General features: G+C 41.4%; 2 protein-coding genes across 3 annotated transcripts in view; one reads left to right on the forward strand and one right to left on the reverse strand.

The window, feature by feature from the left end:
- The first annotated feature begins 836 nt into the window (after positions 1-836).
- LOC138847333 (proline-rich protein 36-like) lies at positions 837-14,237 on the forward strand. Its single transcript, XM_070065672.1, has 3 exons — positions 837-843; positions 1,933-2,516; positions 12,911-14,237. Exons 1-2 carry the CDS (start codon positions 837-839, stop codon positions 2,499-2,501), a joined length of 576 nt encoding a protein of 191 aa, XP_069921773.1. The 3' UTR covers positions 2,502-2,516; positions 12,911-14,237.
- Positions 4,621-26,089, reverse strand: part of HIF1A (hypoxia inducible factor 1 subunit alpha) — a 45,025-nt gene continuing 23,556 nt past the window's right edge. The window contains 14 exon segments of one of the 2 annotated variants that reach the window (NM_001082782.1): positions 5,783-5,938; positions 6,379-6,505; positions 7,368-7,476; positions 10,022-10,235; positions 10,237-10,248; positions 10,250-10,278; positions 10,280-10,440; positions 10,558-10,680; positions 12,315-12,601; positions 13,212-13,432; positions 15,454-15,601; positions 17,059-17,165; positions 21,604-21,806; positions 21,980-22,092. In NM_001082782.1, coding sequence (NP_001076251.1) covers positions 5,787-5,938; positions 6,379-6,505; positions 7,368-7,476; positions 10,022-10,235; positions 10,237-10,248; positions 10,250-10,278; positions 10,280-10,440; positions 10,558-10,680; positions 12,315-12,601; positions 13,212-13,432; positions 15,454-15,601; positions 17,059-17,165; positions 21,604-21,806; positions 21,980-22,092 — 2,006 coding nt within the window. In that variant the 3' untranslated portion in view covers positions 5,783-5,786. 2 annotated transcript variants of the gene reach the window in all.

A 26,089-nucleotide genomic window follows, 5' to 3' on the forward strand; every position in this document is an offset into this window, starting at 1 on the left:
GAATCGAGATCTTCCATCACCCATTAGCAGGGAGCTGGATCGGAAGTGGAAGCAGCTGGAACACCAACTGGAGCCCATATGGGATGCTGGTGTCACAGGCGGCAGCTTAACCCGCTACACCACAGTGCTAGCCCCTTCCTTTCCAACCTGTTCAAGTTTCTATATGAACATTTAAGGACAAAAAGCACCGTGTCCCACTAGATGTAGTGGGTCAACAGGTAGTACCGAGCAGCCTCTCGGGTCCCTGTCTCAGAGGTGAGTGGGGCCATCTATCAAGCTGGGGAGGCAGCAGGAAGAGCCATGTGGAAGACTTAAGAAGGGTTCCTTTTTTCCCCCCAATTTTTAATTTTTATTTGAAAGGCAGAGAGACACACAGAGAAGAAACAGAGACAGATCTTGCATTTGCTGGTTTACTCCCCTAAATGCCTACAAAAGCCTGGGCTGGGATAGATTGACACCAAGAGCCCAGAATTCCATCCAGGTCTCCCAGGGGGACGGCAGGGAGCCAGGCGCTTGAGCCATCATCTGTTGCCTCCAGGGTGCACATTAGCAGAAGTTGGAATCAGAAGCTGAGCCAGGACTCAACGAGGTACTCCAATAGTGGATGCAGATGTCCCAATACTGTAGCAGGGAACTGGATCAGAAGAGGAGCAGCCGGGACCCGAACCGGCACCCATATGGGATGGCGGTGCTGCAGGCAGAGGCTCAGCCCTCCATGCCACAGCGCTGGCCCCCACAAGTGGTGTCTTAACCACTACTCTACACGCTTGCCTGGAGGAGTCAGTTTTAGAGAGAAACTGGAGATGCCTGCAGACACAGCTCACTCACCTGGAGACATGGCAGGTAAGGCAAGGGTAATGATGGCTTAGAACATCTTAAAGGGCCAATAAAAGGTCCATTTAGCCTTTCACTAGGCTTGCACAATTACAACTGAATGTATGAGTGCCTCACAGAACAGAAGTGAGCCACAGCCTTCATGAAGTGACCCTGTTCTAGAATATTCGCATCACCCAGAAGTCTGAGAACCGTATCTTGCACTCACTCATCCCTAATTATTCACGGGACGAAATTCCCTACAGGAGCTGGACAATGGGCCTGTTCCCCCCGCTGCGTTTCTCTGGCCCTAATTCTTCTCTGATCCCCGCTTCACACACGGAATCCTCTTGCACCTTCAGTCAAACCTGAGCTGTCCCTGCGCAGGCAGAGTGGAAGATTTTTGGAACAACCAAAGATGAGTCCGATGGGCCCCTGGGCTTTGGAGAAGCTAAGACTTTCGGAGCGGAGGGTGAAATATGCATGCATTATCATAGGAGGTGACGATAGGAGCGGGGTGAGGTTGAAGTGATCAGAGTTACAGGAGAACCAGCATCTGCGGCTGGGACGCCCGCACCTGCCCAGGACCTGCTGGCACCTCTGGGCTCCCTGTGTCCGGAGCTCACCCTAATCGGGTTTTTACTTTAAACACACGACCTGCAGCCTAGGAGTCCGGCCAGTTTAGGCCAAGTCTCCCCGCACAGCCTGTGAAAGATTTCGCTATAGCAGTCGCGTGGGAAACAATTTGCGGCTTCGCACTTTTCCAGTAAACCGTGAGATCTTAACACTAATGCCAGGCTTTCCTGCCTTCCGTAAACTCACCTCCTTTCCACCCCAGAGATTATCTTCTCCCAAAGGAACCTCAATAGGTGGCACACAACAAATTCAAAGACACAAGCAAAGAAGAAAAAGAAAAGAAACGAAACGCCCCGCGTGGGCGGCTGGAGATCCGATATACCTGCTCAGGCACCCCCAACCTGCATTACTTAAAACCAAGCAAGTTTTGAATGCCTTGCGGGGAATACGCGAGTAATCCCACTAGCCCTCTGGCTGGCTGTATTCGTAGAGCAGGACTGCTTTTTAAAGCCAGCTACAGGTAGTACGGTGTCGTTAACCGAGGTCGGGTTGCTAAGGCCAAGTCGCGCCCCCCAGTGCACCTGCCAGGCACCTGGGCGGAGAGCCTCACCCGCACCCCATCGCGTCCACACGACCCAGCAGAGGCAAGCGCTCTCCTCGGACTCCGACTGACCGGGGCACTCCAGACAAAGGCCGCCCCCCGCCCCCCGCGCCGGGAGCGGGAAACCTCCCGCATGCGCTCCCACACGTACACGGCAGGCGCCCCGGCGAGCGCACGCGGCAGCCTCGCGCCGCCCGGCCCGGGGCCCCGGCTGCGGTGCTGCGCCCAGGCACGTACCGGGGCGGGGCCCGCGGCGCGGCGGGCGGGGCCGGTGAGTTTCCCCGGGCAGCTCGGGTTGCGTGCGCCTCCTTGTCCGGCCGCCGCCGTGCCGGGAGCCAGGAGGGGTGCCAGCTGCCTTCCGCATTCCTGGGGTGTCCGCGCCGAGGGTCCGACCGCCGCCGCTCGCAGGCACCTGTCTCTCCTCTCCGTTCCGGAACCGGAGCCAAGACAAGGGGATAAAGGGAACTCAGTAGTACGCGGAGATCGGGTGTCTGGGCAGCGTCGGGGATAAAAACCACCACCGCAGGTAAGAGTACAAATTACGCCCAACCCCTAGGAGGTGTTCCTAGGACGCTGGGGTGAAGTGTAGCTTTCATCGCACGGCGAGGCAGCTTCGGGTCAGATCCTAGACTGCACTAAATCTCTGTTGAATGACTAGGACAACAGGTTCAGCCCGGAGACCTTTTTCTTCCCATTACTGTTGGCTCCAGCCAGCAACCTGTTTGCAGATTCTGTATTCATCGCAGCCTGTTTTTGACATTGCTGCGTTGCAATCAGACTTCTAGTAAGTTTCCGCAAAGCTGACGGTAACTCTGAACTCATCTTTTCTGTATTTCAGGGGTTGGTAACTGTGGGGTTATAGAAACTGAAAATGAGCATGTCTCTTTTAAGTCATTAGCTCAAGCAGGCTCTGGGAGAACCACCACAGCACGTCCCTGCAGCCCTTCCCTGCGTGCTCCCATCTGCTACCTCCTCTACCAGGAGTCAGTCTCCGGGCCCGGGACATCTGAATCTCTGATTCAGACACAAACCCTCTAACCGGTACTTCCGGCCCTTCCATTCCTTGTTCACGCTCTGCCGCTCTTAGGAAAGGTGTCCTGTGTGACCCCGACCCCTTCCCCTTCGCATCGCTTTCTCTGCTGTCTGAAGTTGACAGTGGGGGAAAGGGTCCCCTCCAGCACCCTGGGCTCAGCCTCTCCTACCGACGGTGAGTGCCTAGGTTTTTTGTTTTCTGAGATTCTGAGATGACACACACAACATCCTTGGCAGTACACGCCTCATCGGTGAGCCTCGGAGCTGGCCGGTGGAGGTGCTCCGGGGAACCACGTCTCTCGCTCCAAGCCTAACGGTGATGCTCACAGCAGTTCAGCTAAACATGGTTAACTGCTTGGCCACAGCTCCCTCCCTCGGGGCGGAAACACGACCGTGCATTAGTCACAGCAGCACCAAAGGGGAAGTCTAGACTGAGAACGCTCTCGCCGCTGTCCAGCTGCCCAGCCCCGGGGCCACTCCGCTCTGTGGACAGTGCCTGAGGCAGGGCGTGGCTTGTGCTGAGGGACAGCAGTGGGCACCTGTTTCCTTCCAGCTCCGCGCGCTCTCATGGTTTTCTCTTCCAAGTCCTTGCTTTCACCCGCCACCTTCCCAGACCCTCGGCCATTCTAGGATCTGCTCATTGACTAATATTTGAAAACTATGCATAAACTTTGAACTGTCAACTGGAGCGAATTTTTTTAAACAATTTTTGATTCTGTGACCCGAGGACGTAAGACGTCACCTCTCGCACTACAGTAGCTCCGCCCGTTGGGGCCTGTGTCGGGGTGAAGTGCACCTGTGCCACAGGAAGCCTGGCCTGAATGTCAGGTCGTGACCTCTTCTTCCAGGTTTCCGTGTCCCTGCAATCACCGGGCATCTGAGAGGCTCGTGGTCCAGTTCAGGACACACACGCACGTGTGCGCTCAGGCCACAGGACCCGCGGGCTCCGGCTCTGCTGCTCTCATTGTCCATGAGCATTTTCTGTTACTTCTAGGTGCAGGGATTCTTTTATAAATTTTCTGTAGTTTTTTTTTTTTTTTTAAAAATTACAATTATAACCATAAAAAATGCAGCTACATTTTTAAAAGAAAAACAAAGGATAAAGACTTTTGAGACATACAAAAGCCAAGTTTGTTCTAATGCTGACGACAGAGCCGTAAGCTGGAAGCCGGGTACCGCTTTCCCAGCTTGGGCAGGCACGTCCTGCATCACTGGAGGCCACGTTTGTTCAGCTGGTAATGCGACAGATTAGGACTCTGCAGGGGCACCGCGGGCCCTTACCACATTACACGACCATGACGTCCAGGATTTGCTTCATTCCACTGATACTAAAAATATTGATTTTGTGTCTTATACTTTAATAGGCTCATAAATTTATAAATGACAAGTTTTCTAAAAACATACTCTTTACAACGCAAGATTATTATTGTTATTATTGAACATGACACTTAGGGACACAGCACATGTCGAGGTGACAATAAGATAAATGTAGAAATGTACAATATAATTTTCGTAAAGTACTCAACCTGTTGGTAACAATTTTATGAGCTGGAGGTGCTGAAGCAAACAGTATTAAACATAAAGGCTGATCAAAGGGGCCTGGTCCACAGAAGATGTTTATTTGATGTAACAAAACAATACAGTTAGTGTTAGACCCAACCACAAAGAGCAAAAGGAATGAAAAATTTGTACAATGTACATAGAAAAACAAGATGTTTACTGTGACAACTATATATCCCTAAAATAATGCTTCTAAAATTACTCAATTATTGAAATCTATATGAAAAAAAGAATGTTAATAGCGACAAAGTGCATAAAACCAAACATCATATTTTGAGCAATTTAACATACTAGGCAATTTTGCTAACAATGCATGATTTTTTTTTGTTTACAGACTGCTCAAAATATCTTTATACCAACAGGGTGGGCGGAACATTGAGGTTTAATATCAATTACACAATATTAGCATAAACTTCCACAACTACATAAGGGTATTGGTTTTCTTTTGAGCTGGCAAAGTAACTACAGAAACATCAGATGATTTCTCTGAATTGAGAATTTTATCCAAATAAATGCCACATACCTTCCAGATATATGCATATCATTCTATATCATGTAAATGGCTTTACCCATTTAAATAATAAACCATACAGCACTTAAGAATCATTATTACATGATTAACAATGTTATGTTCCAGGTTTAACAATTTCATAGGCCAAAAAAAATTTCTTCTTAAAAACTAGTTTTATAAATGCAGAATATATTGCATGAGTAACTGCTGGTATTTTTTAAGAAAATATATTGTGCAATTGTGGCTACCATGTACTGCTGGCAAAGCATCATTGTTTATGTAAAACATGATGTGAAAAAAAACTGAGTAAAAATTTTTCAAACACCTGTGATCATGATGAAAGGTTACTGCTGTCTTTAAAAAATTATATTGGTATCTTATTAAAAACAATTCGAAAAGGGACAAACTCCCTCGCCAAAAATAAATAAATAAAAAGGTGCATTTTTAAATGACGCTACTGCAATGCAATGGTTTAAATACCAAAGAACTATGAAAATGTGCTGTGATCTGGCGATAAAGAACATACTAAAAGAGAGCATTAATGTTAAAATTAAGTAGAAAGGGATCAAAATTGAACTGAGTTTGTGCAGTATTGTAGCCAGGCTTCTAAAATTAGATATAGAAAATATAAATAGACCGCTTTAGGTAATGAGCCACCAGTGTCCAAAAAAAGGAATGAGATTATGAAAAAGCTCAGTTAACTTGATCCAAAGCTCTGAGTAACTCTTCACCCTGCAGCAGGTTCCTGCTTCCTTGTATAGGTGCATTAACTTCACAATCGTAACTGGTCAGCTGTGGTAATCCACTCTCATCCATTGATTGCCCCAGCAGTCTACACGCTAAATCTGGAAGACAAAGGAACACCTAAGTATTCATTAAGTTCACTTCACACCCACTGCTGCATGCTAGCTATTGGTAGAAATAAAGCAAATAACTTCTGGAAGGGTTTTCAGTCTACTGGGCAAAACCAGAGCTGTGTAAACAAACAAGTACAATCAAGTGTTACTGATGCTACTTCAGATATGTTTACAGGATGCAAGGAAGACATAAAGGAGTGACAAATTTAATTTAGAAAAAAGCATGTTTCTGCTTTGACTGATATTGACTGCAGACAGATATAGATATATCAAATCCCCAAAATGAGAAGTTCCATCTATCCCTGCATTACAGCTATTAGATGGAATGCTAAGCAATCAGAATCACTCTCACTTGGAATAAAGCTCCTAAATAATAAAGTTTTATATATTTTAATTGTGATGTTCAAGGACAGAAAGAGTAAACTAACCAGAGGGTATTAAAATAATTGTCTTTTGCTCCATTCCATTCTGTTCACTAGATTTGCATCCTTTTACACGTTTCCAGGAAAGTGATGCAGTAGTTGTACGATCATCTGGCTGCTGTAATAATGTCCCCTAAAAACAGTAAAGTTATTTCAATGTTAGTAAGTCGGAGTTCCTTTTTTATAATCAAAAACTTTGAAATCAATGTAAGTTTAATACTACCATATAGAAAGGCTCCTTAAATACTGCCCTAAACTATTTTTAATTCTTTTTCTTAATAATTACTTAGATTACACTATCACTCATGTCTAATCTGTCTATAAATACTTTCCAGTTATTCTGGTCTGAAAATATCGGTAGAGATTACACCAGCAATGACTTCCCTAAAACACAGTAGTTCAGTTAATAAGGGAAAGTACTTTAAAGGGAAGAGAATGAGACTGGTTAATGATACCAAGGGTGGAATGAGGGGGAATTTTTTTTTTTTTTTTTGAACAGGTGAGTTATAGACAGTGAGAGAGAGACAGAGACAAAGGTCTTCCTTCCGTTGGTTCACTCCCCAAATGGCCACTACGGTTGGCACTTCGCTGATCCAAAGCCAGGAGCCAGGTGCTTTTCCTGGTCTCCCATGCGGGTGCCTCCACTGCCTTCCCGGGCCACAGCAGAGAGCCGGACTGGAAGAGGGGCAACCAGGACTAGAACCCGGCGCCCATATGGGATGCCGGTGCCGCAGGTGGACGATTAACCAAGTGTGCCACGGTGCCGGCCCTGAAGGGGAAATTCTTATTCGACATTCATCTGCATTGCTTGGAATTTTTACACCAAGAATGTATTCATTAAATATTTATATTTTTAAAAACATGTACAATGTAAAACTTCCCACTGGATAACTTCTGAAAATACAATGTATTTAGAAGAAATGAGGAATCACCCCTATCTAACTCAGAGCACATTTGGGTTGCAGAGAAAAGCACACTATTACTCTCACACTTACAATTCCTACTGCTTGAAAAAGCGAACCATCGCTTTCCATTTTCCGCTTTCTCTGGGCATTCTGCAAAGCTAGTATCTTTGGATTTAGTTCTTCCTCAGGAGCAGTAGTTCTAGAAAAGAAATAAACACTCTCAGCAAAGATACAGTTGTTTCATCAGTTTTAAAAATACCCAGTGAGCTCTTTCAGACACAATACATAATGCCCTAGTTTTCCAACATTAAGAAATGTCATGTTACACAAAAAATAACTTTCCTGATCAGTTTGAAAATAAAAGCTCAATTTTAAAACAATATTTCCTAAAAACTATCCCTATTATAAAATAGAATCTAACAGATCTAAATCAACATTACTATACACTGAACAGTTACATATCAGCCTTTCATTCCAACCAGCACTGATATTGTGAAGACTGAAATAAAAGATTAATTTCACATTTGTGCAGTGTTTTCAGTTACTAAAACATATGTTCATTAGTTCATTTTAACTTCATTCCAGTTTCCAAGATAGGTAAGACAGGTGCATTAACTATTTTTTAAGAGAGAAACCTTTTAGGACTTGCTTAAAGTCCCACTGCTAATTAGCGGCAGACACGGAAGTTTGTGCTGTCTCCATATACGCTGTTCTCTTCCCAGTGACCTTGTCATTATGCTGCTTTTGCCCTCAGTATTGACTGGGTTACCAACTCTGAACTCCCTGTATCTAAAACTACCATTAAATAGTGAGGAACTGTTACAAGGAGTCAAGTGTATCAATTTTGTTTAGTTTGGCCTTTCCTGAACACCCTCCCTTTCCCCAGCAAACAATCACAATTGCTTGCTCTGTTCTGGATAGTTGAGAATGCCATATGGGTATGGGCTGTATTACCCATGTGCAGTTTTGTTTTGTGCTTTTAAAAAAATTTATAAAACCTAATATATAAATATATTTTCTTTATGAAATGTAACTCAGTCCATCATGTAAGTATCATCTTAGTAGTAGTATTTTTAATGATAAATGTTTAATCCTTGCTCTAAAGCTATAAGTCATCTGGTTTGTACAATACTTTGATTTTGCAAATAATTACCAAGAGAGGTAGGGAAAAAAGCCTCCACATATTTTTCAAAGTCGATCTCTTGAAAGTATTTAGTGCATGATATACTGGAACTAAAAAAGATGTTGTTTTGAAAGTTGCAAAAGTGACTTGATATTGGACTTTGGTTTTGACAAGTAAAAAGTACAAGGGAACAGCTATTTGGAAAACTGAATATCCATCCTCTGCAGCTAGTAATCTAAGTTACAGGTCACTGTCATTTATATGACTGTATTCACTGACCTAGCACTCCAACAGTCATTCACTGAGCAATTACTACGTGTTAGGCACTGAGTTAAGTTGGTATCCCTAAGATGCCCAAGACAATGTGGATTCCAGAAAAGTCGGTGATACAGTAATTTATTAAGTATTTATGAATTCATTTAAAGCCCCAAGATCTTTTCCTAGCTTGCGAAAAAAGGCCTCTTCCACCACTAGGTTTAGGTAGTGATACAAAGTTGGGCAAAAAAGCCACATTCCTGAGTCATGGCAGCGTTTCCTGCTTGCTGCTAATCACCCCATCGAGGCGCATCAGGGAGAGAATCCTGTTTCTTCCACACACCTACACTAGCTAAAACTCCTTTCCTCTGGCTACAGTCACAAAATTTAAAGGGTGTCAAACCCATTACAAATTACATACAGAAATTTTAACTTAAAAATCAGGTCATATCCAGCTACTTAACACATTGCTTCATTCCACAGAAGCAATGTAATAAATTATGCTTAGCTCTCAAAAACTTATTTAATCTATAATCTATAATACAGCTAATGTTCTATAATATATAAATGAAAAATAAAAGTAATCTTAAGACAAAAAACTGGGGCCGGCACTGCGGCGCCGGCATCCCATATGGATGCCAGGTTCCAGTCCCGCTTGCTCCTTCCAGTCCAGCTCTCTGCTGTGGCCAGGGAGTGCAGTGAAGGATGGCCCAGGTGCTTGGGCCCTGCACCCACATGGGAGACCAGGAGAGGCACCTGGCTCCTGCCATCGGATCAGTGCAGCGCCGGCTGTAGCGGCCTTTTGGGGGATGAACCAACGGAAGGAAGACCTTTCTGTCTGTCTCTAACTCTGTCAAAAAAAAAAAAAGACAACTATACACAACAGAATTTAAAAGGTGGCTTGTAAATATTTATATCCAACACTGAGGATTAAAGTCTGTGTCTCGCTCAACTTGGGATGGGCTGGAAGAGTTTTTCTTCAGGTAAAAGGCATTCCAAGAGATGGAAGCATCCGAGTAGGTAGTGAGGACAAATCAGCTGTCCTGATTTAAACAACTACAAGAAGCATGGGCTGATTCTTACACATTTATACAACTTACTGGCTGGGCTTTTTTTTTTTTTTTAAAGGTATTAGAAGACCCCCCCACAACCACCTTCTCCATTTAGTCAGGTGACATGTTTGTTTTTGAGACAACAAATATACAGGGAAATGTGGAAATAGTTTTGAGTGCTGGTTTTAAGAACAGAATTTGGAAGTTAAAAGCATACAGATCAGAAAGTTTGCTGTGTGTTTAGAAATCATTTAGTATTACACACATTTTCTCTAAAATAAAAGAATTGTACTTTTAGTGTTACATATAAATACCTTTGACTCAAAGTGACAGCTAACACGTTAGGGCTTCTTGGATGAGATTTTTCTGTCTGTTCTATGACTCCTTTTCCTGCTGTGTTTGGTGAGGCTGTCCGACTCGGAGTATCCCTGTATGGTGGTGATGTTGTGGCACTAGCAGTTTCTTTAGGTATGTGGTTAGGAGACGGAGATGCAATCAACACTTTCATGTCTTCCACACTGTCTTTTGTCACTGGTTTTAATTCGTCAGTGGTGGCGGTGGCGGCAGCGGTGGCGGTGTTGGCGGCAGGTTCTTGCCCCTGAGTCTGCGGGAACACTGTCACCGCGCCTGCAGAACTGCTTTCTAAAGGCGACAGCTGGTCGAAGGACCGCAACTGGAAGTCGTCATCCATTGGGATGTAGGGAGCTAACATCTCCAGGTCTAAATCAGTGTCCTTTAAAACAACAGATACACGAGTTTTTACAGAGGCTACACTTTGTAAAAGAAAAACAAGTTAAACCCAAAGTCATTTCAAACTAAAACCTAATATAAAATAAGGAAGTTCACATACCTGAGTAGAAAATGGATTTTTTGCTTCTGTGTCTTCAGCAAAAAGTTTCTCTACCAATTCCAACTTGAATACATTGACCATGTCACTGTCCACATCAAAACAATATTCACTTGGACTGGTAGGCTGTAAGAAGAATTGAAAGTGTTGACTTCTCCCTGAGAAAACCTTCCATATGTTTTGATAGCTGTTGGATTTGTCAAACTAGATCTCAGAAAACACAAAGTCCATCTCATTTATTGGATTTTCACCCAATCAGTAAGAAGTTACATTTGAGATAATTGTTGGAACTAACTCTGTCAGTATACTATTTCTTAGTGTATGAAACATAACATCATTTATAAACTTAACCTTAAAAAGATGTACTTGCTTGCTTGTTCTAAAGAATTAAACTTATCTAATAATTCAAGTCCCACAAGGGTACCTAATGGGAGAATTAGCTCGATGACATAGTCCCTGGAATCCCGTCAAGCTGAGAAGGCACACTACTGGGGTGACTGTCACGAACCTTCACAGCCACTCCCTGAGGTGGGGCACAGCCGCCTGTCCTTCACTTGGCATACACCTCAGGGGGCACACTGTTATGTTAGGACTTTGGGGCAAGAATTCTAACCATAAAATTTTGCTTCCCTCATTCTAAGATTTTTGTTAGATTAAAACCAAAATGAATCAGTTTTGTGCTGGACAAACTAATCAACTCAAGCACAGAATATGGTCTCCCGGTTATAGACACCGAATCTCCTACTCCCAAATGCCAGTTTTGACAAATGTAATATAGAATCATCTACTGCTTATTAAGGCTTATTTGTGACTCACTTTCAGATCTAAGCTGTCCTGTTCCCAAGTGTATTTTTAGACATAAGAACTTCTCTGAGATTGAATCATTCCAGACTTAAAAATACTAAGACCTACATAATCTTTCTGGGTACTGGCTCCACATAGACAATTTTTGGCTGGCGCCACGGCTCACTAGGCTAATCCTCTGCCTGTGGCGCCGGCACACCGGGTTCTAGTCCCAGTTGGGGCACCGGTTCTGTCCCGGTTGCTCCTCTTCCAGTCCAGCTCTCTGCTGTGGCCCGGGAGTGCAGTGGAGGATGCTGGCTTCGGATCGGCGCAGCATGCCGGCTGCAACGCACCGGCTGTAGTGGCCGCTTGGGGGTGAACAAAGGGAAAAAGGAAGACCTTTCTCTCTGTCTCTCTCTCACTAACTCTGCCTGTCAAAAAAAGAAAAAAAAAGACAATTTTTATTGTGCTTGTAGGACTGTTAATATCAACACAGAGCTACAATAAAAAACACCAATTATTAAGTTCTGTGTAAGACTTTGTATTTTCATGTTACACTTATTCAGTTTTTTGAAACAGGGCTATATTGGGAAGAGAGTTAGAAGGTCTTTTCCCACTTAAACCTTGAAAATAAGTTTTTTGCCTTTAGGTATATGCTGGTGTTATCTTGAGCACATGGATAAATTGTTTCTATGTTTATATCTATAAGACAAAAAAGTCTCAAATTTAGAATCCAGAGAGAATAAACCCAAGTTTTACCTTCTGAGTAATATCAAACCAACTCCTTCCCATGTTCCTATCTTTGTGCTGAAAACACATGCGATGGTGTGTGTGTTGTGTGTGTGTGTGTCTCTCTCTCTCTCCAGCACACACACACAGTGACATGTGGTCCAAATTAAAATCTGAACCAGATATACAAATACATACCTGAATGCTACAATCTGAAAGTTGCCCTGCTGTTATATTACGATACCTACCTCAGGTGAACTCTGTCTGGTGCTTCCATCAGAAGGACTTGCTGGCTGATCTTGAATCTGGGGCATGGTAAAAGAAAGTTCCAGTGATTCTGGATTTGGTTCCAATTTTAATGCAACTTCTTGATTGAGTGCAGGGTCAGCACTACTTCGAAGTGGCTTTGGAGATTCAGAGGCAGGTAATGGAGACATTGCCAAATTTATATCCTGCAATTTTTCATTGGATGAAGGGAACATGACATCATTATATAATGGAACTTCCTCAAGTTGTTGGTCATCAGTTTCTGAGTCTGTGGGGAAAAGAATTAGTCAATCTAAAGCATTAAGAATTTTAACATACATAGCAATGTACTCCTTTTTACAAAAGGTTTATCTAATCCACTCAAATTTTCTTTAATCAAGAAGTTTACAGATGCTATGTTATAAATCTTGAGATATTTTTACAGTCCACTATTACAACTCATTTTAATCTACATGGCAATAAAAGACTTGTAATTCCAACCTTTATTTACACTAAAATTTAACCTAGCTTGAAATGATAGTATATTGTAAAATATAGTAAAATTATGGTATAACTATTTGTTCATCCTTTAATGCAGCTACACCTATTGTGGAGACAATCTGAAAGCAGGATACAGAAACAGCAGAGTAGCTGGGGAAAACTGAAGTGGGATGAAGGCATTTTGAAGCACAAAACTCAACAATCCCTAAGAAAAAGCAAGAATGCTAAAAAAATTATAAGGACAAAATTATTTAAATACTTTCAAAATGACTATGAAAAACAAGATTTATAATCATGTCCAAATGATTACCAACAGAAAGCATCAGAGCCAAGTTCACTTGAAATGGGCCTTGCCACAACATATATACTTCAGGAGATTAACTAACTAAAATACCCACCATTGCTGCCAAAATCTAAAGATATGATTGTGTCTCCAGCAGCTGGGGCCAGCAGAGTTAAAGCATCAGGCTCCTTCTTCAGTTTGTCAAAGAGACTACTTGTATCTGCTGATTCCACTTTGGTGAACAGCTGAGTCATTTTCATATCTGAAGATTCAACTGGTTTGAGGACACATTCTGTTTGTTGAAGGGAGAAAATCAAGTCGTGCTGAATAATACCACTGTCAAGAGAGAGAGATTAGTAATTCTTAAATGAGTACTTGACACAACGAGGGGAGGGGGACTGTGAAATGATGTTGTCATTTTAAGATTCCCTGAGATGCATGACCCCTCATGCATCTGGAATTTTAAAATGCCAATATGAAATGAAGATGCAACTATTCATAGTGAGATAATTCAACTACGTGATTAAATTCAGCCAAAAAAACCTCTGGCTGTCCTTTGAGAAGAGCGCTGGTGACAGGGAAATTGGCAGTTAAGCACAAGACAGACACAAAGAGATCAGAATTTCTCTGCCGATCCATATGATGAAATCAGCACAAAAGAAGTCTTTGTCACTAACAGGAGGCATGAGCTAAGGACGGTCCCAGAATATCCAGAAACGATGAAGATCTTTCTAAGTTGTGTGCTGTATTTTCTTTAGTGGAAGGAAAACGATACCAGTGACGTACAGGACAGGGTTTAAGAAGGAAGGTGAGCAACAGCTCCATCTTTGTGTTTAACGTAATTAACACAGTAAATGTTCACTATGTGAAATGAATGGAGAATTAAAATACCCAAGTTAAATACCTAAACCTTGCCCTCAAGAAGTTGATAACCCACTGTGAAAGTAGATAAGCAAATAATAAAAAGACACTGTGTTCACTGGTCAAATGGTGAAGGCTTGTCCAGAAAAGCTAACAAGCAGAAACCTGAGCTCAAGCAGCCATTGTTAGGCACGCCAAGGTTGGAGGAGGAGAAAGCTGTTCCAAAGTGGGCGATTCTTAACAATGCACTGTCACACTCTTTGGCACTCATATTAAAATACTGAAGGATGGTCTCCAAAGTAGCAAAAATAAATGACTAAAATCTTAGTAACAGAGGTGACCACAGATTTTAGTGGGAGGGATAAATCTAGGAAAGTATGATAATAACAAATGATGTAGGCAAGGATTTAATGTTGAGGATAATAAAGGGACTTCAAATGTTGTAAAGAAAACGAGCAACTGATGGGGCTGGCACTGTGGGGTAGTAGGCTAAACCTCTGTCTGCAGAGCTGGAATCCTTTATGGGTTTCAGTTTGAGTCCTGGCTCCCACACTTCTGATCTAACTCCCTGCTAATGTGCCTGGGAGGGCAGTAGAAGACGGCCCAAGTACCTAGGCTCCTACACCTATGTGGAAGACCTATAGGAGGCTCCTGGCTTCATATTGGCCCAGCTCTGGTCATTGTGGCCATCTGGGGAGTGAACCAGCAGATGGAGGACCTCTCTCTCTCTGCTCTCCCTCTCTCTGCTTCTCCTTTGTGTAACTCTGACTTGCAAATAAATAAATGTTTAAAAAACAGCAGAATGGCTATATTACTCTATAATCTGCCTCTCAAATAAATAAACCTTTAAAAAAATAAGCATTAAAAAAATTACACTAGGAAGCTTAGCCTGGTAGCAATATGGAAGGTGGACTAGAATATGGTAGTAATGGAGAAGACAGACAGTGCAGGAGCCTACTGAAATAGGTAAGTGAAAGATTAATTTAAGATGTTCATTATATTCACAAACCAATGAGCTAAGAGTTCATGAAGAAACAAAAGCCATGTGTTATATCATATAACCTTTTATAGTAATCTCACACAGAATTTCATTTAGGATTCTTTTGAGGAAAGTTTTACCATCTCATGTACAAATATGAAATCAGAGAAACAAAGACAGCAGGGCTATTCCAAGGCCAGTATTCTTACTACAAAACTAATATAACTGCTTGTAAGGAGAGTTGTCTGGTCAGAGCAAACTAATCCAAAAATCTGTTTTTGTTTTTAAATAGGAGTGAAACAATGTTGCTAGTTAACCAGTGATAGTATTTAGTGGAATCATAATGAAATATCTGGCCTGAAAACCTAGGCAGAGTACTAAACTTCATACACCCATAGAAATGTGGAGGTAAAATAAAACTCAGTTAATGTTTAGCCTTTTCTCTGCCTATAAAGGAACAGATCATCCAGAAAGAGTCACCATGTGCTCTCCCAAAATGTTTACTTCCCAAGCTTACCTCACAACATAATTGACACACACAATGCACTGCGGTTGAGAGTTCTTGGTATTATATATGACCGTTGCTTGAGTTTCAACCCAGACATATCCACCTCTTTTGGCAAGCATCCTATACTGTCCTGTGGTGACTTGTCCTTTAGTAAACACTAGGAGTGAAAAGGAAAAAGGATTATACAGAGAAAATAACTTTGAATATTTGATCAAATGAATAGATACTAAATGCTGACCATTGTTTTAGAAAAGGAGAAATGTTTATTTTAATGGAATCCATTGTGACCATTTACACTGATAAAAAAAAAACCCCATCATAGCTGGAAAAAGCTGAAAATTTACCTATTTCCTTCTTCTGATCCTCTAAATAAAACTCTTTTCCTGTCAATATTCACTTTAAATAAAATGACAGCTAGAAATAAGGGATAGCAGTTTCTCAAATTCTTACAACAACTTATGTTCAAAGTGTCAGACTAGAGGATGGCCAATGCTCCATTCCACATTCGACGATGTGGTAATGTCATTTCTCTGACTTCCTGCTATAGTTTCTAGATATACAAAGATGCTTCAAAATACTGTGGTTCGCAGATCTGAATTTAAATTGATACCATAGTCTCTTGGTAATTCAGACAGTCTAATAATCATTAACTTGAGAGAAGGTACTGAATAAACCAAAATGGTACCATGAGTGGTAGGGCTTGTTAACTTGGGCCTACTCTACAGTTCAAGGTTAGTCACACTAACTCAGTGACTTTCAGGCATCTCTAATCACACTGGGAAGTTATGTTTATGTACAGATTAAATAGGTAAGAAATTCCCAAGTTTAAAACTTACCTAGGATTTTTATTAATATCTGAATAAAATTCAGAATCAAATCAAATGTCCAGAGTACTGGTTAGCACACGTGCATGGTTTTGATCACCTTTGCATTCACTGATTCATTGAACACATTTTCTGAGTGCCTTGTATGTACCAACCATTTTCTGAGTATTTTGGTAGAGATGCTGAAAACAGTGCTATTAAATATTCTAGAATACTTGATTTTTAGATAGACTTTGTGTTTAAAGTGGTAGGGAAGTCTGATGTATTTTTAAAGGAGGTCCCTTTTTAAAGATAATTTATTTATTTTCACTTTTTATTTGAAAGGCAGAAGCAGAGCTCTCATTTGCTAGTTCAATCCCCCAAATGCCGGCAACAGCCAGGGCTGGGCTAGGCGAAAGCCAGAATTCTGGAACTCGATCCGGGTCTCCCACATGGATGGCAGGGCCCCAAGTACTTGAGGCGTTATCTGCCTCCTCCCTGGGTATGTGTTAGCAGAAAGCTGGATCAGAAGCAAGGACTGAACCAGGCACTCTGACACAGGATGCAAGCATCCCAAGCAGCATATTAACCACCACACCAAACATATAACCCTGAAGTTTATATGTGGCTAAATGATTGTATTCTTACTTAAACTTGTTGTAACAAATACAAAACAGATGGCCTGGGCAAGATTCCTTAGAAGAGGCCTGTTAACATAGTTGGTCTAGGAAGACAGGCAGACATATAGCCAAGCAAGGGACTGCAAGAGTTAAAAGACTGAAATATCTGTGACTTCTCCCATTGTACTTACTATCATGATGAGTTTTGGTCAGATGATCAGAGTCCAAAGCATGGTAATATTCATAAATTGAACGGCCCAAAAGTTCTTCTGGTTCATATCCCATCAATTCAGTAATTCTGTTATTAAAAATGTAAGTTTATTAAATTATAAAAATATGTTTGCTCCTCCAGAGTAAATGATATACATTAAAATATCAATTAAATCCATAACATTTTTTCCATATAACAAAATTCTTTATTTAACAATTTTTAAACCCATAGGTAAGGCCTCACTTTTGGAGAGCAATCTCCACCACAGAATTCTAGTATTTGTATCAATCACACAGTGCTCACACAAAACACTAACTAAAAGAATGATTATTGTGATGGTTTTAAAAGCTGCTCTCATATTTAGCTCAGAGAATTAATTACATGAAATTATGGGAGTTGATTCAGATGAAACCATGATATCACAGTGGAAAATAATCCAGTTTCCACATCTGGTTTCCTGGCAGCTCCTTTAGAGCTGAAATGAGATCTTACTTTCTGTGACCTTAGTCTGAAATGCAACCACTTCCTGAGAAAGAGAAAGCTGTCTTCTTGGCACTGTGCTAAACAAATGTCTCTTACAGTAAAACATTAGATTACAAAAGGTTTTCTTACTGAGATGCTGGCAAAAGTTACATATTGTACTACATGTGAAAAGAAAAATTGCCATAGTTTATTCCTAAATAAGTTTTAGAAAGCTGATCAAAGACCTCAATTCTTTACAAATAGGTATTACTAAACATATCAACACTAGGTGGCAGCATTACAAAGGAAAATATTTGAAATCAGTCTTCTTGATTAGGTTATAATTAATTCGGAACAGCTACATGAAAGGATTTGAATGCTGTCAACACAAAGAAATGATAAATATTTGAGGTGATGGATATGCTAATTGTCCTGACTTGCTTTTTATACATTATATACATGTACTGAAATATCACAGTTTCCAATATTTATGTCAGTTAAAATAAAAAAATGCAAGAAAATTTAATTGGTCTCATAGTCTGATAAATTTAAATAAAGTTCCATGGAATTAAAGCCCTCCTCATTTTCATAGGACTATGTGTCTAACACTGTTCTAGACATGAGAATGCAAAGACAAAACTGACCATAAGGCTCACATGCTACACTTAACATACTACTTAGAAAATAACATGGTAATTGAGTGATGAGAATTTATCTATGAGAAGGAAGAGTAGGTTGAGAAAGAGCTTCTTGTAGGAGACTTATAAGTCACACATGGAAGAAATTCAAATAGAAGGCAATACCGTTTCAGAAAGAAGGCAGGGCACAAAGAGAAAATGCTTAACTTGGTACATGCAGGGACTGATGTGGTTCACAGAACAGTAGACAGAAATGATGCAATATTGTTTTTAGGAAATACTAATTTAATCAGATCATTCTCAGTCTGAGGTGTGTCTATTAGTAAGGGAGGCCAAGAAGTCAAAATACAAATTAATAGTATTTGTTTTCCTGGAATGTCAATTTTATATATATTTGAAGAAGAAAGGTAAAGTTAAAGCAGCATGCAGTATACCATTGGTTTGTTACAAGCATCTTCATGGCAGGAAGCGTTATTCTTCATTTCTAGTTTACTGCCATGAACATGGTAGATGCTCAAATAAATGTGTTCAATGAAATATGTAGAAAATACTTAGTACAATGACACTGTTTGTGGAATACTTTGTTTTCTAAATTATTTATCTGAAAGACAGAGGGACAAAGGAAAGACTGATCTTCTTCCTGTTGTTCACTTCCCAAATGCCTACAACAGCCAGGGCTGACCCAGGCCAAAGCTAGGAGCTGGGAACATTTGGGTCTCCTACAAGAGCGGCAGAGACACAACTACTTGAGTTGTCACCTGCTGCCTCCCGGGGTGCACATCAGCAGGAAGCTGGAATTGGAGGTGGAGCTGGGACTTGGTAAGTGACGCAGGTGTCTCAGGCAGTATCCCAAGTGCTGTGCCAGAAGCCTGCCCGTTTGTGAGACAATGTGGATGTTTAGAAGCTTGGTATGCTAAATTTTCTTAAAATTGGGCAACAACTCTTCCATATCTTGGTTCTCAGGTGTTATAGATGTGAGAAATTCCTGGAACTAACTCCAATCAGAAAGTAGCAGCCTATTGCTCTAAACCCTTTCTTAGTTGATCTTCAAGCTGCTTTGTCTTTACTGCTGATTTCTCTGTCATGATCTCAATTGCTCATTTCCTGTTAGATCCAGAAAGAAACGACTCTCTTTTTCTCATATTTGCTTCATTACTTTCCTTTCTCCCTGGCTACCTCTGTATTTTTTACTTCAAATTTTTAAAAAATGAAAAATAATTCCTCAAAATAGGATGATCTCTCTTCCATCATACACATGATACTGGCAATAACATCGTCAGATGGTTCTTAGCTTTTCTGTATTTTCTTTTTTTTTTTTTTTGACAGGCAGAGTGGACAGTGAGAGAGACAGAGAGAAAGGTCTTCCTTTACCGTTGGTTCACCCTCCAATGGCCGCCGCGGCTGGCGTGCTGCGGCCGGTGCACCGCGCTGATCCGAAGGCAGGAGCCAGGTACTTATCCTGGTCTCCCATGGGGTGCAGGGCCCAAGCACTTGGGCCATCCTCCACTGCACTCCCGGGCCACAGCAGAGAGCTGGCCTGGAAGAGGGGCAACCTGGACAGAATCCAGCACCCCGACCAGGACTAGAACCCGGTGTGCCGGCGCCGCAAGGAGGAGGATTAGCCTAGTGAGCCGCGGTGCCGGCCTTCTGTATTTTCTTTAAGTTTACACTAGTAACAAATCATTCACCACATGTAGCAGGGATTCAACAAGCTCCTTTTACTCACATGACATTTTGAGGCAGGATCCTTATTTTACAGGCAAAGAATGTGAACTCAACAAAAATTAAGTGCCAAGGCCACACCATATTGTACTAGAGCTACAAACCAGGAATGAATCCAAGAGTGTGTGATTCCAAAGTCAGCACTCTGAGATACTTCCCTGTCCAGTGGGTGGGGGATACATGTCTACTTTATGGTTGAGTGCTGAAAATTGGTTTTCCCTCATGATCTTCAAGTTAACTCTAAAAAGCAGATGTTCTTGAAGATGAAGAAACTGATGCATAAGGAAGAAATCATGTGTCCAAGACCACTGCAGAATCAGGATTTAGTACTCTGGCTATAAAACCTGTAACTTTAACCACTGCATTATACAGCCTTGTAAGGTTAAAAACAAAAAAAGGAACAAGCAATGCAATGGTAGACTACATGCAATGACAGAGGTATGTACAAGGAACAAGGAAAGCTCCACAATGGAGTAGAAAGTCTGTTAGGAAGTGAAAAAAAAAAAAAAAAAAACCTTCATTGTAGAATAGAAGAGCATGTATGAAGACACCAACACATTTAAACAGCACGTGGATCTCTGGCTAGATGTGGGGGCACATCAGGGTGGGTGGTTCCCCCTCCACTTGATTCATTTGGAGAAAATGATAGGGCCAGATTGTTAACATCTTTGTCATGCTAAGAACTGAGATTTTATTGTGTAGGTCTATTTTTCTTTCAGTCTTTTAAAATGTGTATCTTTATTTGATAAATAAAAATCTCCTTCCCTTCTCTAATATTTTTATAAATACATAAAATTTTCTTGTGTGTGGAGGTGAAAGGAAGCAGCTGAGCCATTCTCAACAGGAAAATGGCAGTGCTGATTTTTACAGTAAGGAGCCCACTTTCTGGCAACTTGGATGAAATATTTAAGGGGCATAAATCAGCTGGCAGAAAACAGCTCACAACAGAATGACAACAGTTCAAGCAAAGGTAACAGATAAAGAATTCAGTGGCAGCTATGGGAGGGTGAAAAGGAGGGACTGAATCAAGCGGTGTTACCTAAATTTATGGAATTCGGAGATCAAATGAGTGTAGACAGTGAAGGCAAAAGAAATGATACGAACCACTTCCCAAGTTTTGCCAGTCATGTGATGGCAGTGGTGTTTTAACCACCACAGAATTACAGGAGGACAAGCAGCTTATTAGGATGCTATTTTGGAGGCACCAGTGGTGCACTTCAGTTACTTAATTTGTGATACAGAAGGGTATCAGATATACCATGTTGGCAATGAAATAAAAGTAGCTACAAAAGTGAATTTGAGAGATAGCGATGGAAACCATGGGCAGGACTGAAGTTGCTCAGGGAAAATATGTAGGATTAGGAGGTGACTAAAGACTGCTTACTAGCTTGTAACCAAAAATAGTCTTTCTTCACAACATGCACTGTTTATCTTTGAGATGTATTTATTGTCTCCACTTGAATAAGCACAGTCCCTAAAAGAAAGCCTTCATCTTAATTTCTGTACAGTACCTGGTAGAGCAGTGTTCATAGTGTACAGTAAGTATTTATACATGTGGCTAAGTTAATTTACAGTTAATCTAATACTTCTGGGTTCCAGGATATGTTATTGTATTGAGCTTAGTGAAAGCACACAACCTACCATTCAGTCTTATATTAGTGAAGACTGCTTAAAGTTTTCAAATCCATTTTATATCTAATTACCTTTCATCACAGTAAGAAAATTTCATATCCAGGCTGTGTCGACTGAGAAACGTCTTGCTGTCTAAAGGAATTTCAATATTTGATGGATGAGGAATGGGTTCACAAATCAGCACCAAGCATGTCATGGGAGGTTTCTTATATCCGCACTGGGACTGGTTACTGTTGGTATCATATACATGAATATGGCCTGTACAGTGAAGTACCTATGTATGAAGAAAACAAGGCATTCATTTCCATTTGCAGTGGTGGAAAAAACCAACAAGCTAAATCTGCAAACATCAAGGAACATTGGTAAATTTGCCTCACAACTGTAATGTGATCTAAACACATGTCTGTAGATCAAGTGCATCATCACTCACACAGCCTTTCTTCTTACCTTCCAGGTGGCAGACTTTATGTTCATGGTTCTCCCCCGGCTAGTCAGAGTACACTTCATTCTGAGAAAGAAGCTTCGCTGTGTGTTTTGTTCTTTTCCTTTTTTCACAGGACCTAATGAAAACACGAAATAATAGTTTCAAAATGTAACTGAATGTGCAATTTGTTACCGAGATGCTGTTCTGTTCAAAGTCAGCATGAACACAGTCACTCACACCCTGTAACCCACTCTCCCACATCCACAAGGTCAGACAGCCCACTCCTATTTACGAGGCTGCAGTGATTCCGAGTCAGCAGGAGGAGAGGATGTACCTGGATAGCACTTAGCGGTTCAAGCCAGTAAAGCCAGTCAAACCAGGAGGAAAGATACAAATGTTTCCCTATAGTGGTACTACCAGTGCACAAGTATGTCCCAAAAAGGAACTTCAGCAAGCTCTTCTATCTATTACTAAATGTGTTGGCTCAATTACTAATAAGCACTCCAGGTATTTATAGAACTTTAAAAATAGCAACCTTTTTTTTAATGGCAAATAGCATTTCTACAGTTTATTTTTCTTAAATCATCCTATGAAGCAGGCAAGAAATTATTTTTACTTTGTTATAATAAAAAAAAAGCTCAGAAAAAAATATTACACATACAAACCAGACTGAATGACTTTGTCAAAAGCTACAGAAATAAAACAAAAGCAGAAGTAAATAAATTCAAGTCACTCTAATTCCCATTCCAAACCTCATACAACTAAAATGAAATTATACTCAAGTGAGTAAGCAGAGAAGCACCTTGATTTCTTATCTTCATTAGTCAGTCTGGTTCAAAATATACAGAAATATACTCATTACTCAAGACCATGTACTGTAGGTGATACAGAGATGAAGACACGTTGCTTTTCATGAAGAAGTTAAATGCAGTAAAATCAACAAGAACAAAATAGTGCAAAGTACATACTCAAGACATAGAGGCAAAAAAAATAGCAAGTGTTTAGGGGAACAATATTGTTTGTCTGCAGTATAAACTACATGTAAAAGAATAAGATAAAAAGAGAGGGAAAGTTTGGGCTATAAACATCCAAATGAGCTCAATCTAAATATAAAACATGGCCATTTAAAAAAACTCTGAGTTGGGAAGCAGAGTCAGGGACTTAGGGACAATTAACTTAGCAGCAGTAGAATGTGTTAGAACGTGGTAATGAGGGGCTGATCCAGCACCAGTGGTAGGCATGGAAAGAAGGGTGTCAACAGACAAATGAAGAGGCACTATCTATACAAACTCAAAGAGTAATGGAAAGAAGGGAGGAGCTATTCAAGACACCTGGAGATTTTAAGGTAGCACATTGAAAGAACACTGCCAAGTAGGAAAAAACCCAAGAAATTAATTGGTTTAGGCATGATTAGATAGAAATACTGGGCTCTTGAGGAGGAGGAGTTTGAGTTCCCACTCTCATTTAATGGAATTAAGAGCCAGGGCAGTCCTGGAGCTGATGGAAATTACTTGGGTTTATTTAAATGAGGACTAGATTTGCCCATCCTAAAAAAACCATACTGGTTTAAGTGAAGATGTAGGAGTGGTTAGGGGGACTGGTGGTGACAGATGAAGTGGTGGTAGCAGAGATCCACATGCAGATTCTATGCGGGTTATTTTCAGCCCTTTAAACCTGAGCTTGAATAAAAAAAGAGACCTTACAAAACGCAAGACCACTGAATGGGAGTGGTCAGATGAATTTCAAGACCAAGGTAACTGAACAGTGCTATCATTTTCCTAATGGAAAAAATATTTTATGAAAACCAAATTTTCAACTCTAAAAATAAGTCATACTTCATAATTTATTAATCCTAAAGCACACTTTCAAAATCTAAGTGCAAGAAAAATAGTACCATTTCTATAAACACAACACTGGTTCTCAACTATCTAACTGTAATGCTTCATGGGGTTGGCACTGTGGCACAGTGGATAAAGCGGTCACCTGCAGTGATAGCATCCTATATGGACGCCAGTTCAAGTCCTGGCTGCTCCACTTCTGATCCCGCTCTCTGCTATGGCCTGGGAGGTCATCGGAAGATGGCCCAAGTGCTTGGGCCCCTGCAACAGTGTGGGAGACCTGGAAGAAGCTCCTGGCTTCAGATCAGTGCAGCTCCAGCCATTGCAGCCATCTGGGGAGTGAACCAGACCTTTCTCTCTCTACCTTTCAAATAAATAAATATTTTCTAAAAAACTATTTATTTTGAGGTAGAGTTACAGACTTAAAGAGAGGCAGAGACAGAGAGAAACATCTTCCATCCACTGGTTCACTCCCCAAATGGCAGCAATGGCTGGAGCTGAGCTGATCCAATCTGAAGCCAGGAGCCATGGTCCTCCTCTGGGTCTCCCACGTGGGTGCAGGGGCCCAAGCACTGGGCCATCCTCCACTGCTTTCCCAAGCCACAGCAGAGAGCTAGATTGGAAGAGGAGCAGCTGGGACCAGAACTGGCACCCATATGGGATGCCAGCACCATAGGCGAAGGCTTAACCTTATGTGCCACAGAACTACCCCCTAAATAAATAATCTTAAAAAAAAAAAAAAAGTAATGCTTTGCAACAGTGCTTCACTTCTAAAAGTTAAAGTCTCCATTTTTAGTTTCCCAACAAAACGTCAAAAAATCATTATCTACATTATCTATGATTTGAAAAACAGTGTGCTTTAAAAAGGACATTTGGTTTAAAATATACATTTCAAGTGCATTAGTAGATATATATATCTGGTTTAGAATAATGCATTAACATCATTGCCAAATCAAAAGAAGACTCCCTGATATCAATCCATTAGTCTAGCCCCAGGGAAGCACTGAGCAGTCAATACAAACCTCAAGTGTAAACACTAGAGCTCATGCATTATACTGACAGACCGCCTACCTAGTCCTTGCCCACAGTGTACTCTTTGTTTGCACAGAACTCTAAAAAGGATGCATTTTTTTTCCAATTCACAGTAAAAATACACTATGAAATTGAAAACCTTGAGACGGCTCCTACAGACACAGTGGGAAGTAGTGAGAGTTCAAAAATATGAAAAGAGGGGCTGGCACTGTGGTGCAGCAGGTTAAACTGCTGCCTGAGATCCTAGCATCCCATATGACCCACCCAGTTCAAATCCTGGCTGCTCTGCTTCCCATCCAGCTCTCTGCTATGGCCTGGAAAGGCAACAACAGATGGCCCAAGTGCTTGGGTCTCTGCCAACCATGTGGGAGAACCAGATGAGACTCCCAGCTCCTGGTTCCAATAGGCCCAGCCTTGGCTGTTGTGATCATTTGGGGAGTTAATTAGCATATATAAGACCTCTCTTTCTCTGTCTCTCCCTCTCTATCTATAACTATGCCTTCCCAACAAATAAAATCTTTAAAAATAGAGGCCAGCACTGTGGTGTAGTGGGTAAAGCCACTGCCCACGGTGTCGGCATCCCATATGGGTGCCAGTTTGAGCCCCAGCTGCTCCACTTCATATCCAGCTCTCTGCTGTGGCCTGGGAAAGCAGTGGAAGATGGCCTAAGTGGAAGATGGCATGGGAGACCCAAAATAGCTCCTGGCTCTGGATTGGCTCAGCTCGGGCAGTTGTGGCCATTGGGAGAGTGAACAAGAGGATGGAAGACATCTGTCTCTCCACCTCTGCTTCTCTGTAACTCTGCCTTTCCAATAAATAAATGAATCTTAAAAAATAAATAAACGTGAAGAGCAGCTACTATACTAGCAAGTGTCAACTATGGAGCCAGTCTACCCAAGTTCAACCAAGCTCTGCCATTTACTAACCAAATCATGGTGAGTAAGTTAGTAACTCTGTGCCTCAGGTCCCTCAGCAAACAGAAATGAGAGCAGGAACTTCACAGGACTGCAGAGGGGAATAAAGGCCTTAGTGCATGTGAAAATGCAGGGAACCAGGTCCCGGCACAGAATATCCTCTCTGCCAAGATTTGCTGCTACTGAGATGAAAAACACTTTAAACGTTATTCAAAAGGTACTATCAACTAAGGCTTTTCTACAAGAAGAAAACAAACTTAGCACTTCAATTGGAGAGCAGCAAAGAACTCCCAGAGTACAAAAACAATTTTTCATTATGGTAACTTTCAGTCAGGAAACAAAAATTCAA

This window comes from Oryctolagus cuniculus, chromosome 20, assembly GCF_964237555.1.
Source record: "Oryctolagus cuniculus chromosome 20, mOryCun1.1, whole genome shotgun sequence".
NCBI lineage: Eukaryota > Metazoa > Chordata > Mammalia > Lagomorpha > Leporidae > Oryctolagus > Oryctolagus cuniculus.